At 37.8% G+C, this 14,802-nt stretch overlaps 1 protein-coding gene across 1 annotated transcript; it reads right to left on the reverse strand.

The window, feature by feature from the left end:
- Positions 1-2,560: 2,560 nt before the first annotated feature.
- psmb1 (proteasome 20S subunit beta 1) lies at positions 2,561-13,564 on the reverse strand. Its single transcript, XM_056261906.1, has 6 exons — positions 13,398-13,564; positions 11,204-11,311; positions 9,875-9,956; positions 9,612-9,741; positions 5,925-6,031; positions 2,561-2,844 (listed from the first exon to the last, which is right to left on the reverse strand). Exons 1-6 carry the CDS (start codon positions 13,496-13,498, stop codon positions 2,659-2,661), a joined length of 714 nt encoding a protein of 237 aa, XP_056117881.1. The 5' UTR covers positions 13,499-13,564; the 3' UTR covers positions 2,561-2,658.
- Between the last annotated feature and the right edge of the window lie 1,238 nt (positions 13,565-14,802).

A 14,802-nucleotide genomic window follows, 5' to 3' on the forward strand; every position in this document is an offset into this window, starting at 1 on the left:
TTGAGATGTCTTTGGTATGACAACTTGACAAACCAATACGTCATAACCTGTCAGTGTCTTTGTCATGACAACTTGACATTACTAAGACAACACAACCTGTCATAAACATGACATAGCAGATTAATTATCAAATTTAAGATTAGCTTTATGGGTTAACATTACATTAAACTGTGGTTGGTTTTGACATTGGCTGTCATGGAGCCATTATAACTGTGTCATGAATATTTTTCTTGACCTCAACTACAGTGGTACACATTGAATTTGTCATTAAAATGTTATAATGGCCTTATGACAGCCAATGTCAAAACCAACCACCTGACAGTTTAAATTTTGTATATGTCCCACAGCAAACATAATGAATATTGGATGGCAATTAATGAATAAAATAGATTGGATTCATTTTAAGTGTCTTTGAGATTAAATGTTATGATTTCACATGAAGTAAATGAGTCATGTGACTAAACTGCACATAATTATGTTATTCAATTATGCATTTAATTATCAATTATTTTCTGTACGTTTGCAAAAACGTCTCTTTCTAACAATAAATAATCTTGGAATCCTTTTATTTGTTCATCACCACACACGGCCCAGCTCTGGCTGGCAGGACGCATTGCCCTATTTATTAAACAGTAGAATAACTTTGCACGCTTGAGCGGCGGCTAATTCAAAAGGATGAAACTTTTATATCGTCACCTTCCTAAAATAATTGCATTTTTTCAGGTTTCTCATAAAACACAAAAAACTGAACCAATAATTGAATATATGATTTTTTTTTCTCGTTCTTCTTGATGCAGCTGCCATTTTGAAAATCTTGTAAAATTGCCTAAGTGTCATTGTCTTTTGACTTTTGAAACGGCCTAAGTGAGCGATTTTACCAGAGGTGGCCAGCATCATGCAAAAAAAATCATTTTTGTCAAAAAATTACTTAGGCAATTATTTTAAGAAGCTGATGATATGCAAGTCTTAATTTAGACCTAAATATTTTGAGTGTATATTGGTTGTCGTTTTAAACAAGACAGTAATTTTTATGTGATCTTACAGCATAAAAAATGTTATTATTTTTATGCTTTAAGATCACATAAACATTAGTGTCTTGTTTAAAACAAAAAGCACATGATGCATTTGAGAATAGGTTTTTGCTCAAGTAGTGACTTATTAAATATCAGCTGAATATCAATTCAACATAGAAAACAAACAAGCACGGATGGAGATCAGTTGTTCATGCACTATCTATACACTCACCTAAAGGATTATTAGGAACACCATACTAATACTGTGTTTGACCCCCTTTCGCCTTCAGAACTGCCTTAATTCTACGTGGCATTGATTCAACAAGGTGCTGAAAGCATTCTTTAGAAATGTTGGCCCATATTGATAGGATAGCATCTTGCAGTTGATGGAGATTTGTGGGATGCACATCCAGGGCACGAAGCTCCCGTTCCACCACATCCCAAAGATGCTCTATTGGGTTGAGATCTGGTGACTGTGGGGGCCATTTTAGTACAGTGAACTCATTGTCGTGTTCAAGAAACCAATTTGAAATGATTCGAGCTTTGTGACATGGTGCATTATCCTGCTGGAAGTAGCCATCAGAGGATGGGTACATGGTGGTCATAAAGGGATGGACATGGTCAGAAACAATGCTCAGGTAGGCCGTGGCATTTAAACGATGCCCAATTGGCACTAAGGGGCCTAAAGTGTGCCAAGAAAACATCCCCCACACCATTACACCACCACCACCAGCCTGCACAGTGGTAACAAGGCATGATGGATCCATGTTCTCATTCTGTTTACGCCAAATTCTGACTCTACCATCTGAATGTCTCAACAGAAATCGAGACTCATCAGACCAGGCAACATTTCTCCAGTCTTCAACTGTCCAATTTTGGTGAGCTCTTGCAAATTGTAGCCTCTTTTTCCTATTTGTAGTGGAGATGAGTGGTACCCGGTGGGGTCTTCTGCTGTTGTAGCCCATCCGCCTCAAGGTTGTGCGTGTTGTGGCTTCACAAATGCTTTGCTGCATACCTCGGTTGTAACGAGTGGTTATTTCAGTCAAAGTTGCTCTTCTATCAGCTTGAATCAGTCGGCCCATTCTCCTCTGACCTCTAGCATCAACAAGGCATTTTCGCCCACAGGACTGCCGCATACTGGATGTTTTTCCCTTTTCACACCATTCTTTGTAAACCCTAGAAATGGTTGTGCGTGAAAATCCCAGTAACTGAGCAGATTGTGAAATACTCAGACCGGCCCGTCTGGCACCAACAACCATGCCACGCTCAAAATTGCTTAAATCACCTTTCTTTCCCATTCTGACATTCAGTTTGGAGTTCAGGAGATTGTCTTGACCAGGACCACACCCCTAAATGCATTGAAGCAACTGCCATGTGATTGGTTGATTAGATAATTGCATTAATGAGAAATTGAACAGGTGTTCCTAATAATCCTTTAGGTGAGTGTATATGCAAACATGAATTTTGAACAAAATAAATTTTTTTGCATAAATGCAGTTCTAAAACAGACAAAACACTGAATTAAAAGAAAAGACAGACAATAGTGATACTGGTAACGCATTTATTCTCGAGAAGGAATATAAAAAGAACAGCGGATTTGAAGGATGCAACTGGAGAAAAAGAAAAACAGGCTAGTTTTGGCGTCTCAGTCTTTCCTGAGTGGCACGACCTCTTCTCGAATGCCTTCCTTGGTGATGATGCAGATCTTGAGAGCATCTCCTGTGTAGACGTCCCTCTCGGCGGCCGAGATGAAGACGTCCTTCACCAGCTGCACGGCCTTCTCCTGGCTCAGCGGGAGATGCTCCACGTTCTCCATGTTCTTGAAGCCGATCTGAGCACAAGAGGACACAGTTTAAGCCTTCAAGAAGGAACGCTAAAGTTTTCATGACAAATACTGACATGATATATAAACAAATGCAATTTCAATACTCCACAGCTCATTATTTAAAAAAATTATAAAATTGTCCTGAAAACTATCTTCATTTTATGTAAAATAATTCAGGCCTCAATCGCTTGAATGTAACTTTACACCCTTTTATGAATATGCTAATTATCCCCGCCTCCACTCACTCACAGCAGATCCAACTACCCGACCCATTCAGCCATACATGTTTGAAGCAGAAACTGATTCAGAAGAAGAGGAAGAGTGAATTATACGGGCTCGTCTACAAGTCCATGTATCAGAATGTGTTTTATGTATCGCTCTCTGCAAAGCCGGACACATAGCGGTAATTAATATGATTAGCCGTTGGCTTGAATACATTATCAAACAGATAATAATGTGTTGCTAATGTTACACAAACCATGTTCCCGTTCTCATCTCAGAGTCAGACGGCTGCCTTTAAAAATCAGAGTGGTGAAAATCACTTTTTTAATGTTGTTTGTGTGTCTATGTGGTGTTTTTAATGTGCTTTCAAATTGTACATTCATAAGTCGACAGCATTGCTGAGCATTTTCTCCTTTAACTGGAGTGCACCAAAGACAGTCTCAAAAACACATTACAAACATGTCACCAATCCCATCAACGTGTGTGTGTGTGTGTGTGTGTGTGTGTGTGTGTGTGTGTGTGTGTGCTTTTCCCCACTGACTTTCTATGAGGTTAAAAGCAAAAAACACATTACCATTCTGATACATGACTTATAGACGAGCCTGTATAATTCACTCTTCCTCTTCTTCTGAAGTGTTTCTATAGTTGAGTGAATGGATCAGGGAATTCGAGCTGCTGTGAGTGAGTGGAGACGGGGCTAATTTGCATATTCATGAAGTGTAGTTACATTCAAGCTATTTTGAGGAATACGGAAATCATTTTAACAGGAAAAAAAAGTTAAAATGTGTTATTTTGATAATCAAAGATGAGTTTTAAGGGATACAATTATTTACTGCAGGGAGGAAAATTAAAATTTCTTTCTTTTGACTTTTGATATGACCTATAGGGGTGTAACGGTTCACAAAATTCACGGTTCGGTTCGATACGATACACTTGTGTCACGGTTCGGTACGTTTTCGATACAGCAAAAAGAAAGAAATGCCAGAGAAATTTCCTTGATTTAATTTTTTTAATTATATTTTTATTAAAACCAACATCATAAAGTATGATATTTTTTTACTTTGAGCAATGATGGAGCTATACTTGACTTTTCTTAGGAGCTTATAAAACAAAACAGCTCCTTGGACAAAATGTAATATTGTAGTAGTTATAAACAAAGGTTTAGTTTAGTTCAGATTAACATTTGAGGGCAGTAATTGTATTCATAATGTCAAAATAAAACCGATGTGATGTTACTTGAAAGCATTATAGCCTACTATTCCTGCCAAACTCCCATGGTTACAGTTAGTAGTGTTACTCCAGTAAACCCATGGTGATGTTGCTGATCTGTGGACACTAGATAGTTCATTCATGGCACAATGTTTCTTCCTGGTTTCCACGTCAGCGCTGTTTGATCCGTTAATAACGGAGAAATGCGAATGTTTCTCTCTAGATCTCGCAGCGATGTTATTACTTCAGTGGCGAACTCAAATGTTTTCTTCACTGGATTTGGCTGTGTAGTGACAGTGCTGATGATGAAGATCGGCTCGCGCTGCATTGGTCCAAACTGATAAACGGTCCGTCAAACACACAATAACGAGAAGCTCAGTTTCGTTCCGCTTACATTACGTTTGCCATTTGATGTTGGGCAATGTTGTGGTCACGCCGGCGTCTCTTACATCATGAGCGCGCTTGCCACGCGAGACGTGCCTACATTTGAAATAACGAAATTTTGGTCGGCAGGAAAAATTCCAACGAACCGTTCGGTTTAAAAATGCGTGCCGAAAACCGAGCCGTAAGCCGTGAGTGAGTGAGTGTGTTGTATGGTTGCTGCCACTGAGCTATAGTCCCATCGTTCTAGCCTGTGACGTGGTTGTGTATGATTTGGCAATAGGGGACAGTAATTTTCTAACATGTCAACAACAAAGACATCGACAGTGTGGCAGCATTTTGTTAAAATTGATAACGGGAAAAAGGACGAATGCAAAGTTTGCAAGCAACCACACCTCGACGACAAACATGACACATCATCCAAAAGCGGTAAGCTAACTCGTCTGCGTTAGCCTGCCCTGTCTGTTTTGAGTAACGTTAGGCTATATGAACTTATCAGAATTGGCATATCAGTTATGCACTTTATTTAGTTTCTGCTCTTGATCTGGTTTGTTTAATAAATATTCTTTTTTTATTAAAGTGGACGTGCCTTTTGTGTTTATTAAGAGTAAAAGCTTTAAGTTAATAGTCTATTCGTGTCTCAGCCACGAAGCTGATATGTTCAGCCTCGCTCGGTGTGAGGACATGCAGAGCGGCTGAAATGATAGTGTCTTGACAGTTATTATAACATATGACAAAAAGATTTGTCTAAATTATGTTGCATATTCCTCAACAGTTCTTGTGATGATATCACTAGTTGACATAGTACTATTTTCGGAAATCATAGGCTATGATATTGCGCAGGTGCACGTGATGCAACGCTGTCAGAGCCGATAGACTTGTGTGTCAGACTCATTTCAGTGCAAAATAATTAGGTCAAAAACAATTTAATATACTGCAAACAGCCTACTAGCTTTTTTATGTTCATTTATAATTCATTTAGGTGGACAAGGCTACCAAGTACTCCGCACAGTGCGCAGCTAATTCATTTAAAGTTGTTTTTCTAACGTCATTTTTAGTCGAAAATTTCAGGACTTTAGTCGACCAAGATTTTCTTTGGTTGAGTACAGCCCTACTCGGCTCGGCTCGTAATTCCTCACACACACTGCGAGCCGCGACCATGCGAGAATCACCGATTTCCACTCATTTCTCCCGAGTGAAAGACATCCTCAGCGAGCTCGTAATCATCAGACATCGCTCGTGTACGCCGCCTTACGCTGGACAGAGACTCTCACCTGGTTGTCCAGCAGAGGCTGCAGCATTGCACTCGCTGATCCTCCTGCTTTGTAACAGTCTCTCTGGTAAGAACCGACTGGATCAAAACTATAAACGGCTCCTCGACCTGGATTGAAGAAACAGACTCGCTATTGAAAGACAATCCAGTTTATTAAAGCATTGGTTTTCATGCACACTCACACACTCACACACACTCACACGCCAATTTTGTGACTGTGAACGTGTTGTTTCAGACTAGTGGAAGTCAAACACCCAAAATACATTTTTATGTAATTTTTTTATTGCACTCTCTATTTGCGTCTGTAAATTTCAATGTCAATACATATATTTCTAAAGGCGGCGAGTTTGAGTCTGAAATCTCCACTTGAGCGGCACTAACACACACCAAAAAACTTTACAGTTTCATTCCTATCTGTATTCTGGAGGTTCATCCATATATCATTCACCTGATTTATGGAACATTTTACTCCTAAAAACATGGTGAAAATCTATTGTTTTCTGGCTGTTGACGGTACTTTCTGAAAAATAAGTGAAGATCTAAAATCCGCTCTGTAAAAACCTTTAACTGAAACAAAATCAAACTGATCCTGATTCCTGGCTTTATCCAATGCACAGACTTCGGTTTAGGAAATCTATGCAAGCTAGTGCATATTTAATAATTGAATGCCTCGTTTGTATATTCAAACATAACAGCAGAAACTTGTAATACAATATAATGTATGCAATGCTTAATGTTATCAAGATATTATGGTGATATCTATTAGTACATGTTTTACCCTATTCACCTGAGGTGTCTTGCCTTATAAAACCGGTAACACTTTACAATAAGGTTCATTAGTTAATGTATAAACTAATAGGGGTGTGCAAAAAAATCGATTCACATTTGAATCGCGATTCAATCTTTACCGATTCAGAATCGATTCATAGAATTCCAAAAATCGATTCATTTTTTTATTTATTTTTTTATGGCGTGCACGGGCGGAGTGGCAATCGGGTGAGTCGGGACTTTTACCGGTGGTTCGGTAGTGTTTCGAGGCTGCGAGGGCCGGTCTGATAAATAGTTACATTGCAAGTTCTTGCCGCCCGCTGGTCAAAGTGTGCAGCCTCTCTGCTCAACCCGTAAATAAATGCATCGATCCGCAGATTATGTTTGAGTTCTTAATGGTCTGTAGATCTTTTGCCAAGCGTGTCAGAGGTTACGGGTTCTAAACCGCACTCGTATCGGTTTTTCTCTCTCTCATTAAAACCGAATATGTTCATCACGTTTGTGTGCATTTTATTTTGAGATCTCACCGGAACCACAACGGCGATATGAAGCGCGTGTCCGAGTGAAATAGGGCTGGGTATCGTAACAAAATGTTCGGTACCGATACCGATACCTTGACTTCGATACCGGTTCCTGAACGATACTTTTTTCGATACCAATTTTATGTAACCAGGTTTAACAATATAACATTACCTAATTTTTATTTCAGTTTGTTGACTTTTTTACACTCATATTTTGAGTATGTAAAAAAGCACCAATGCTAAAGTTTTCTATGTTTCCTAATCATTTAACAACATGTATTCTTTACTTCAATGAGCTCATTGTTTCTGCTTTAACTTAATGCATTAATTAACGATGAAACTGAATGAAAATTAATTGAAATGCATTACACTGTCACCTCTGATAACAGATCACTCTAAATTGTAATTTAGACATGCATTTTCTGTAAAGCTGCTTTGAAACGATATGTATTGTGAAAAATGCTATACAAATAAATGTGAATTAAATTAAATATAGGCTACTGGGGGGCGGGATATATACCTGCACGTGAAGCTTGCAGCAAAGCACTGGCAAAAGTAGCCTAATGATTATGGATGTGGAAACAATAGCAAGGAGATATTTTAATTGTTTATTAATGAACAAGTGTTTACTAATGGTGTGTTCACACCGAACGCGAATTTAATTATTTGTGCGAGTAGATTACATACATAGTCAATGCAAAGACGCGAATAGACGCATCATTCGCGCCGGGCGTCGCGAGTGACGCGCACGTTTGCCGCGAACGTCTTCCGCGCAAGTTGAAAAATTTGAACTCGAGCTGAAGATTCAAGCGTCGAACTAGACGCGATAGACGCGTATTTGACGCTCTATTCGCGTTCGATGTGAACACCATTACTCTCAAGTGTCTTTTGTGCGCTTCAGTGCCTAGATTTACCGTGTTGCCGGTCGATCTTGGCAGCAATGATCTTGTCAAAAATATTGCATCGCGTGCATCTGGCATCGAGTCTGGCACATGACATAGGTACACTTTGGATCATTTCCACATATTTTCTATCTATCTGGGTTGGGACGCACGCTTACACACACACACACACACACACACACTGCAGCCTCACGTGCGACGAGCCGCGTCTCTGGGCAGCCGCGTAAACTAGTGTTTTTCCGCCACAGCCAATCATGCTGCATGCTTATTGTTTCACTGACGTTGACGAGATTAACCACTTAGGTACCGAAATGTGGTACCGAAAAACAAGACATGTTTCGATACTCGGTAGTATCGAGGCAATTCGGTCGGTACCTAAAAAGTACCGAACTCGGTACCCAGCCCTACCTCACTGCGCGAGCCACAGAGAACACTGTATCCATGACACTGATAGCAGCGGACACGAGCGCTCAGCTTGATTTCAAAAACAACAGATCTCTTATTTAATAGCGAACTAAATGAATGCTCTGCTAGTTAACTGGAGATACCCGCAAATTACGCCTATGAACAACCTCACTGGATCTAAACAAATCAATCTAACCATAGATGTTACCAGTAGCAGTGGCTTTTTAAAATCTATTTAAAATAATTTCGCAAGGGTTCTATGACATTAGTATATTTTTAGGAAGTTCAATGTGCCCAGTCGAGTTCACATTTCAACAGTCAGCCTGGTAGCTGAAGTAGTCCTTAAACCACATTTAGCATAATTGTTTGTTTGATCTGACTACAGCACTTTAAAGCTAAATGTAAAAGCTTTTTATTTAAGTTTTATTTTAAACTTAAATTAAATGTATTTGAAAGCTGGCCAAAGCTTGGCACTTTGCACTTTTTAGTTGCAAAAGTTTTTATTTTTGTATGAAGACATAAAGTAATATCAAACTACATTTAATTTGTTGTGTTTTTTACTGCAATCAATCACATTGGAAAAAGTAAACTACATTTATATACTGCGAATCGTTTTTTTAATCGAGAATCGTTTTTGAATCGAATCTTGAGACAAAAAATCGGTATCGAATCGAATCGTGACATTTTCTGAATCGTGCACCCCTATAAACTAACATGAACTAACAAATGAGCAATACACTTGATACAGTATTTATTCATCTTTGTTAATGTTAGTTAATATAAATCCAGCTGTTCATTGATTGCTCATGTTAGTTCACAGTGCATTAACTAATGCTAACAAATACAACCTTTGATTTTAATAATATATTATGTTGAAATTAATATCAACTAAGATTAATAAATGCGTAGAAGTATTGTTCATTCTTAGTTCATGTTAACTAAGGTAGTTACTAATGTTAACTAATGAACCTTATTGTAAAGTGTTACCAATAACAGAGTGTATAATAAACTCAATCACACATTTCGGAGCCTGAGAAAGACAAACCCGCATGTTTGACCAGCTTGGACCCCGCCACACACACACACACTCACCCTCCTCGTCGAGACCCCCGATGATGTTGTACACGTAGTAAGGGAAGAAGCGCCTGCCGTACAGAATGGTGGACAGCATGGCTGCGATGGCTCCACTGGTCATGCCCTTATTATTGGAGTGCTTGTACATCTATAAGAGAAAGAAACATAAAAACATATTGATTTCTGTGCCAAGCTGTTAGTGCTGACTGAACATGATCTGACCAGAAGATACTATGACTTTCTTTCAATTTTCCTTTCTAGGTTGTGTTTGTCAAACGCACCTTCAGTCTCGCCTCAATGATTTTGGTTAGCGTCAAGCAGTCGCCATGGAAACCACTGCAGCCAATCACTGTAGTGTCTGTCCTGTATGGGAATGAGCGAGAGATGAGGTTCAGCAATCTTGAAACTCTCCATACAGTTACAGTTCAATCAAAGCACTGGAAGTCACATGTTGTCGCTGTCGGGTGAAAACCTTGCATCTCCATATTTCGTCTTTTTTTTTCATAAATCATTACTAATGGTCATCCTTTATGTCTGTCTGTGGGTTTTCCAAATATTTAACCAATGAAAAGAATTAAAAAGAGCTTGTGACTAAACCTCGTAACTCCATTGGATCCTCAAACTGTCAGTCAAACCTCATAGCCCCGCCCACCTCTATCGTGAATGAAGTGAAATGTGCGGGTCAAAAAACCTTATAACTCCATATGAGCTTAATATTTGGTAAAACGTTTGTAATATAATGTCAAATGCAAGTGTCTGCCCACATAAAGCCACAATATCAACTTTGACAATGCAGTAATCATGTATAAATACTGATTTTTCCATTTCCTGAAACGTAGCATTTTTGGAGATTCGAGTTTCCCGCACGACACCGACGATAAAGAAATATTCACTATTGTAATATTTGCTTCCTAAAAGAAGTGTAATCAATCAGTGTCTCTAGTTTAACGCTTTATTATGATTAGTATTTTGAAGCTTTATTAAAACGTCTCACATTTAAACTTCAGTAGTTGGTAGGTTTGTTTGCTTGGTTAACTCAGTCCCAACCACTTAAAAAAATAGATTCAAAACACTGATACAAATATGTGATGTTCACAGACGTGTCCACATGGCATTCGTCATTCCTTCATTATCTTTAATTAAATTACTGTATTTTATTTTACTGTGCAATAAAGTTTGGTTAAAAAAACTGATGTATAGGCTGTATACAATAAGTGACAAAAGTTCATTTATTTCAGTAATTCAACTTAAAAGGTGAAACTAATACATTATATAGACTCATTACATGCAAAGTGAGATATTTCAAGCCTTTATTTGTTATGATTTTGATGATTATGGTTTACAGCTTATGAAAACCCCAAATTAAAAATTAGAATATTGTGAAAAAAAGCTTTAAGCCATAATCATCAAAATGATAACAAATAAAGGCTTGAAATATCTCACTTTGCATGTAATGAGTCTATATAATATATTAGTTTCACCTTTTAAGTTGAATTACTGAAATAAATGAACTTTTGCACGATATTTAAATTATATAGTATATACATTAAATATGATTAAAAAGCTAAAATAGCTTTTATTTTGTGTGAAAGATGGGTGTGATAACTCACAGTTTGTAGCATTTCGGGGAGTCTCTGCTGTGGATGCTGTATCCCTCACTGAGACGCGTGTCTGACGCCACGAGAGCGAAGTCTTCGCCCGCCACCGCCAGCACAGTCCTGAGGAGAGAGTCCGTGACACACACAGCATTTAACGCAACAGAGTCACACAGTAAACATACAGAACAATATCCATACTTAAAACTTTATCGTCAATTGCCGTCATTACGTTGTGCGTCAAGTTCAAGTGTTACTCTTTTGCCGTAAGTCGACTGCAGGATGCTAGTTATTTTAGTCAATAATATAGTTTTAAATATGGATATTTTTCTTACACGAACGCATCGCTTCACTTCAGAAGGCCTTTATTAACCCCCAGAGAGCCGTTTCGAGGACTTTTACCACTGTACGATGTGCTTTGATGGACTTCCAAAGACAGACACCCATTCACTGCCATTATAAAGCTTGGAAGAGCCAGGACATTTTTTAATATAACTGATTGTATTTGTCTGAAAGATGGAGTAAATCATGGGCTAATTTTTATTTTTGGGTGAACTATCCCTTTAAAGCTGCAGTCCGTAACTTTTGGAGCTACTTCTCTCTGTTTTTGTTCTCTATTACTCCTTTTCCACCCAAAAATTGAGAGCTGGTTCGGAGCCGGTGGCTACTCGCGAATCAGTTCTTTGTGTTTCGACAGCTTCTCGGACAGGAAAATTGGTTTCAAAGCAGCACCAACTCTTTGCCGGACTAGAACCGTTCTTTTACCACGTCATGCTTACGTCGGGGGCTGGAGGGTTATCGTGACCAACAACACGACTGGAATGGGAAAGCTAAGACGTATGGCGACGTACACAGTGACGTAATGACGTCGTTCGCTGGGCTCTCTAGTCAGTGGAAAAACAAACAGGTTCTGAGAAGGTTCGCAAGTTGAGCCAACTTTGACCAGCACCAGTTCCAAACCAGTTCTTTTTTGGTGGAAACGAGGTATGCGACGAGTCACGCCGGCACTGGGCAGCTGTGCGACCCGAACCAGTCTAAAATAGTCCCAATATAAACACTTATTATAGTTATAGCCTATAATAACTTATAGGTGTACCTTAGTGATTTAGGATAAAGCAAAAACACGGTTTGGAAAATGGATTCATGATGTACTCGTTCATTATATAATTCTGAACAAAAAAAAGTTATGGACTGCAGCTTTTATATATATTATTGTGTGTGCGTCTATGTCTATATATATATACATACATAGTGTTGTTGGGAGTAATGCATTACTAAGTGACTAGGTACTGTAATTTAGTTACTTTTCCCTTGAAAAAGTAAAGTAATTTAATTACAATTACTTCTGATGTAATTGCAGTAAATACTAAATAGACTATAGAACCGTTTTATATAAAGCAATAGGGAATTTAACATCAAACTTTCACATCTGATCATGTTAAAATGTGTGTTTTAATGTAACTTTCTCCCTTTAAAGGGTTAGTTCACCCAAAAAAGAAAATTAGTCTAATCTTTTTGAACGTAGAGTGTCAATGGAGGGACAGAAATCTCTCAGATTTCATTAAAAAATCTTTATACAATTTTATATTATTTATCTGAAAAATTAAAAGTGCTGCAGTTTCATGTCTATCCTTGTATTGTTCAACTGCTCAAGGTTGATATGGGATGTTAAGTAATGCAATAACTACATTTTAGAAAGAGTAATTAGAACAGTAATCTACTTACAATGTTGATTAGTAGCTAGTAGTTAAGTTAATTAATTAGGTTTTTAGAGAAACGTATCCAAGTATGTTTGAGTATATGTATATATCCCATTATAATAATTCTTATTACACCACTGAAATGAATCTCCAGGAAACAGGCAGTAACATCACTAGACCATGAAATATACATTTCATATTATTAGTGCAGATATCAGAATTTAACATATTTTTGACTTTGAGAAAGTGTAAATCAGTTGCTTTTATTGTTCGTCAAAAACTGCCGTTATGATAGTGAAAGTAAAACAGCACACCCTACATATCAACTTATTATTTACCATTACGACTGAATTTAACTATAGAATGCCAAGCTTAATATATGGATTAAACAACAGAGGCAGGAATCACTAAATAGACTTTTAAGAGTTTGTGAGAGGATTTCTGCATGAAGTGACCTGTCATGATCGGCGCGTAATGAAGATGAAGACACGGCAGAAAACCCTTCTTACCCTCCGTTGAAAGCATAAGGAGAGAATTTATGCTCCACTGGACCAGAGTAGTGATAATCTTTCATCTTTCCATTATCACCATAAGCTTGAGAAGAAATCATGATGAAGCTCCCTCACAAAAACTCGCTGTATCACCGCAATATGGCCACCGGAAGTTGACAGGTCCTTGTTTCCTGTGCGCTTACGTCACAGAGTTTGTAGCGTAGTCACATGTTAGCTAGCTTATAGCGCCGTCTGCTGGTAGCCTCGATTATTCACAGGCGCTGCTGTGTAATTTGAAGCATATGCCAAATGTTTTCATTATAAATGTTTAGTCAGTTGTTTATAACCGTATACTAATTTACGTATTGATACGTAAAACAAGTTCTCAGTGTCAAGTCAAATATATTGTGTCTATATTTATAGTGTCTTTCATTGCGCTCAAGTTCAAAGGGACAAGAAAAGTAGGCTAGTAGTAACTGGACTGGTTGGTGTGATGAACGGGGTAATTATTAACCCTCTGGGGTCCTTCATTTCAGAGTCACACTCAGGACCTTCGGGTCCAAATGGGCCGGAAGGGTGGGATTAATATTTATTAAAAAAAACCATCTTTTTTTTTTTTTACTTGTTTTTTATAATATTTTTTCTTTTCTTTTTTGGTGTTTTGAGATAATTTCAAAAATAAAAATGATTTATAATTAATATTAATGCAATAATTATGACCCATTTTTTCCCCATTGAATATAATAGAAATTAAAAAAAAAAAAAAAAAAAATTTTTTATTTTTTTTAAAGCTGTATTTCATTTTAGAGTCAAGCCTAGGCCTCATGAAAGCAATTTTTGAAATGAGATGGATGCCATCTGGTGGACAAACTGAGCATTTTAAAAATTCAAAACCCATATGTAATCTGAATTTATTAGTGTGTATGTGTATAAAAGTGTGTTTGTGTGTGTGTGTGTGTGTGTGGATGTGTCTGTTTTGCACTCTTGATGTTTTATAGATTCACCCCTTCACTGTTGTGTGCTTTTTTTCTGGATCGTGGCTGATTTGTAGTTTGTACGCACAAAATAACTCTGTATTTTCACATTTTTGCCAATTTCCCATTCATTTCCTATGCGGGTCCATTTGGACCCGAAGGTCCTGAGTGTGACTATTTTTTTTACAACCACTTAGACTATTCAAATCCTGTCCCCAATTTTTTGGGGTGTTCATATGCCAAGTACCAACAAAGTCACCAAATTTCGGACCATTCCGATAAAGCAATGATTTAAAAAAAATATATATTTAAATGCTTCGGGTCCATTTGGGCCGAAGGACCCCAGAGGGTTAACTAACAAAAGACACACATAACTGCTATCAATATTCATAAAGTAATTAATTAAAACATTTGTTTAGACTTTTGTAACTAATAGGGCTTATATCCGT

This window comes from Rhinichthys klamathensis, unplaced genomic scaffold (assembly GCF_029890125.1).
Source record: "Rhinichthys klamathensis goyatoka isolate OS25496 unplaced genomic scaffold, OSU_Roscu_1.1 h1tg000188l_1, whole genome shotgun sequence".
Classification (NCBI taxonomy): Eukaryota; Metazoa; Chordata; class Actinopteri; order Cypriniformes; family Leuciscidae; genus Rhinichthys; species Rhinichthys klamathensis.

Excerpts from the sequence above, each read along its gene's own strand:
- psmb1 (XM_056261906.1), bottom strand. The coding sequence starts at position 13,498 with ATGATTTCTTCTCAAGCTTATGGTGATAATGGAAAGATGAAAGATTAT. Across the intron at positions 9,957-11,203 it reads TCCCCGAAATGCTACAAACT|GACAGACACTACAGTGATTG; the intron begins GTGAGTTATCAC and ends ATTCCCATACAG. Across the intron at positions 9,742-9,874 it reads TCATTGAGGCGAGACTGAAG|ATGTACAAGCACTCCAATAA; the intron begins GTGCGTTTGACA and ends TTTCTCTTATAG.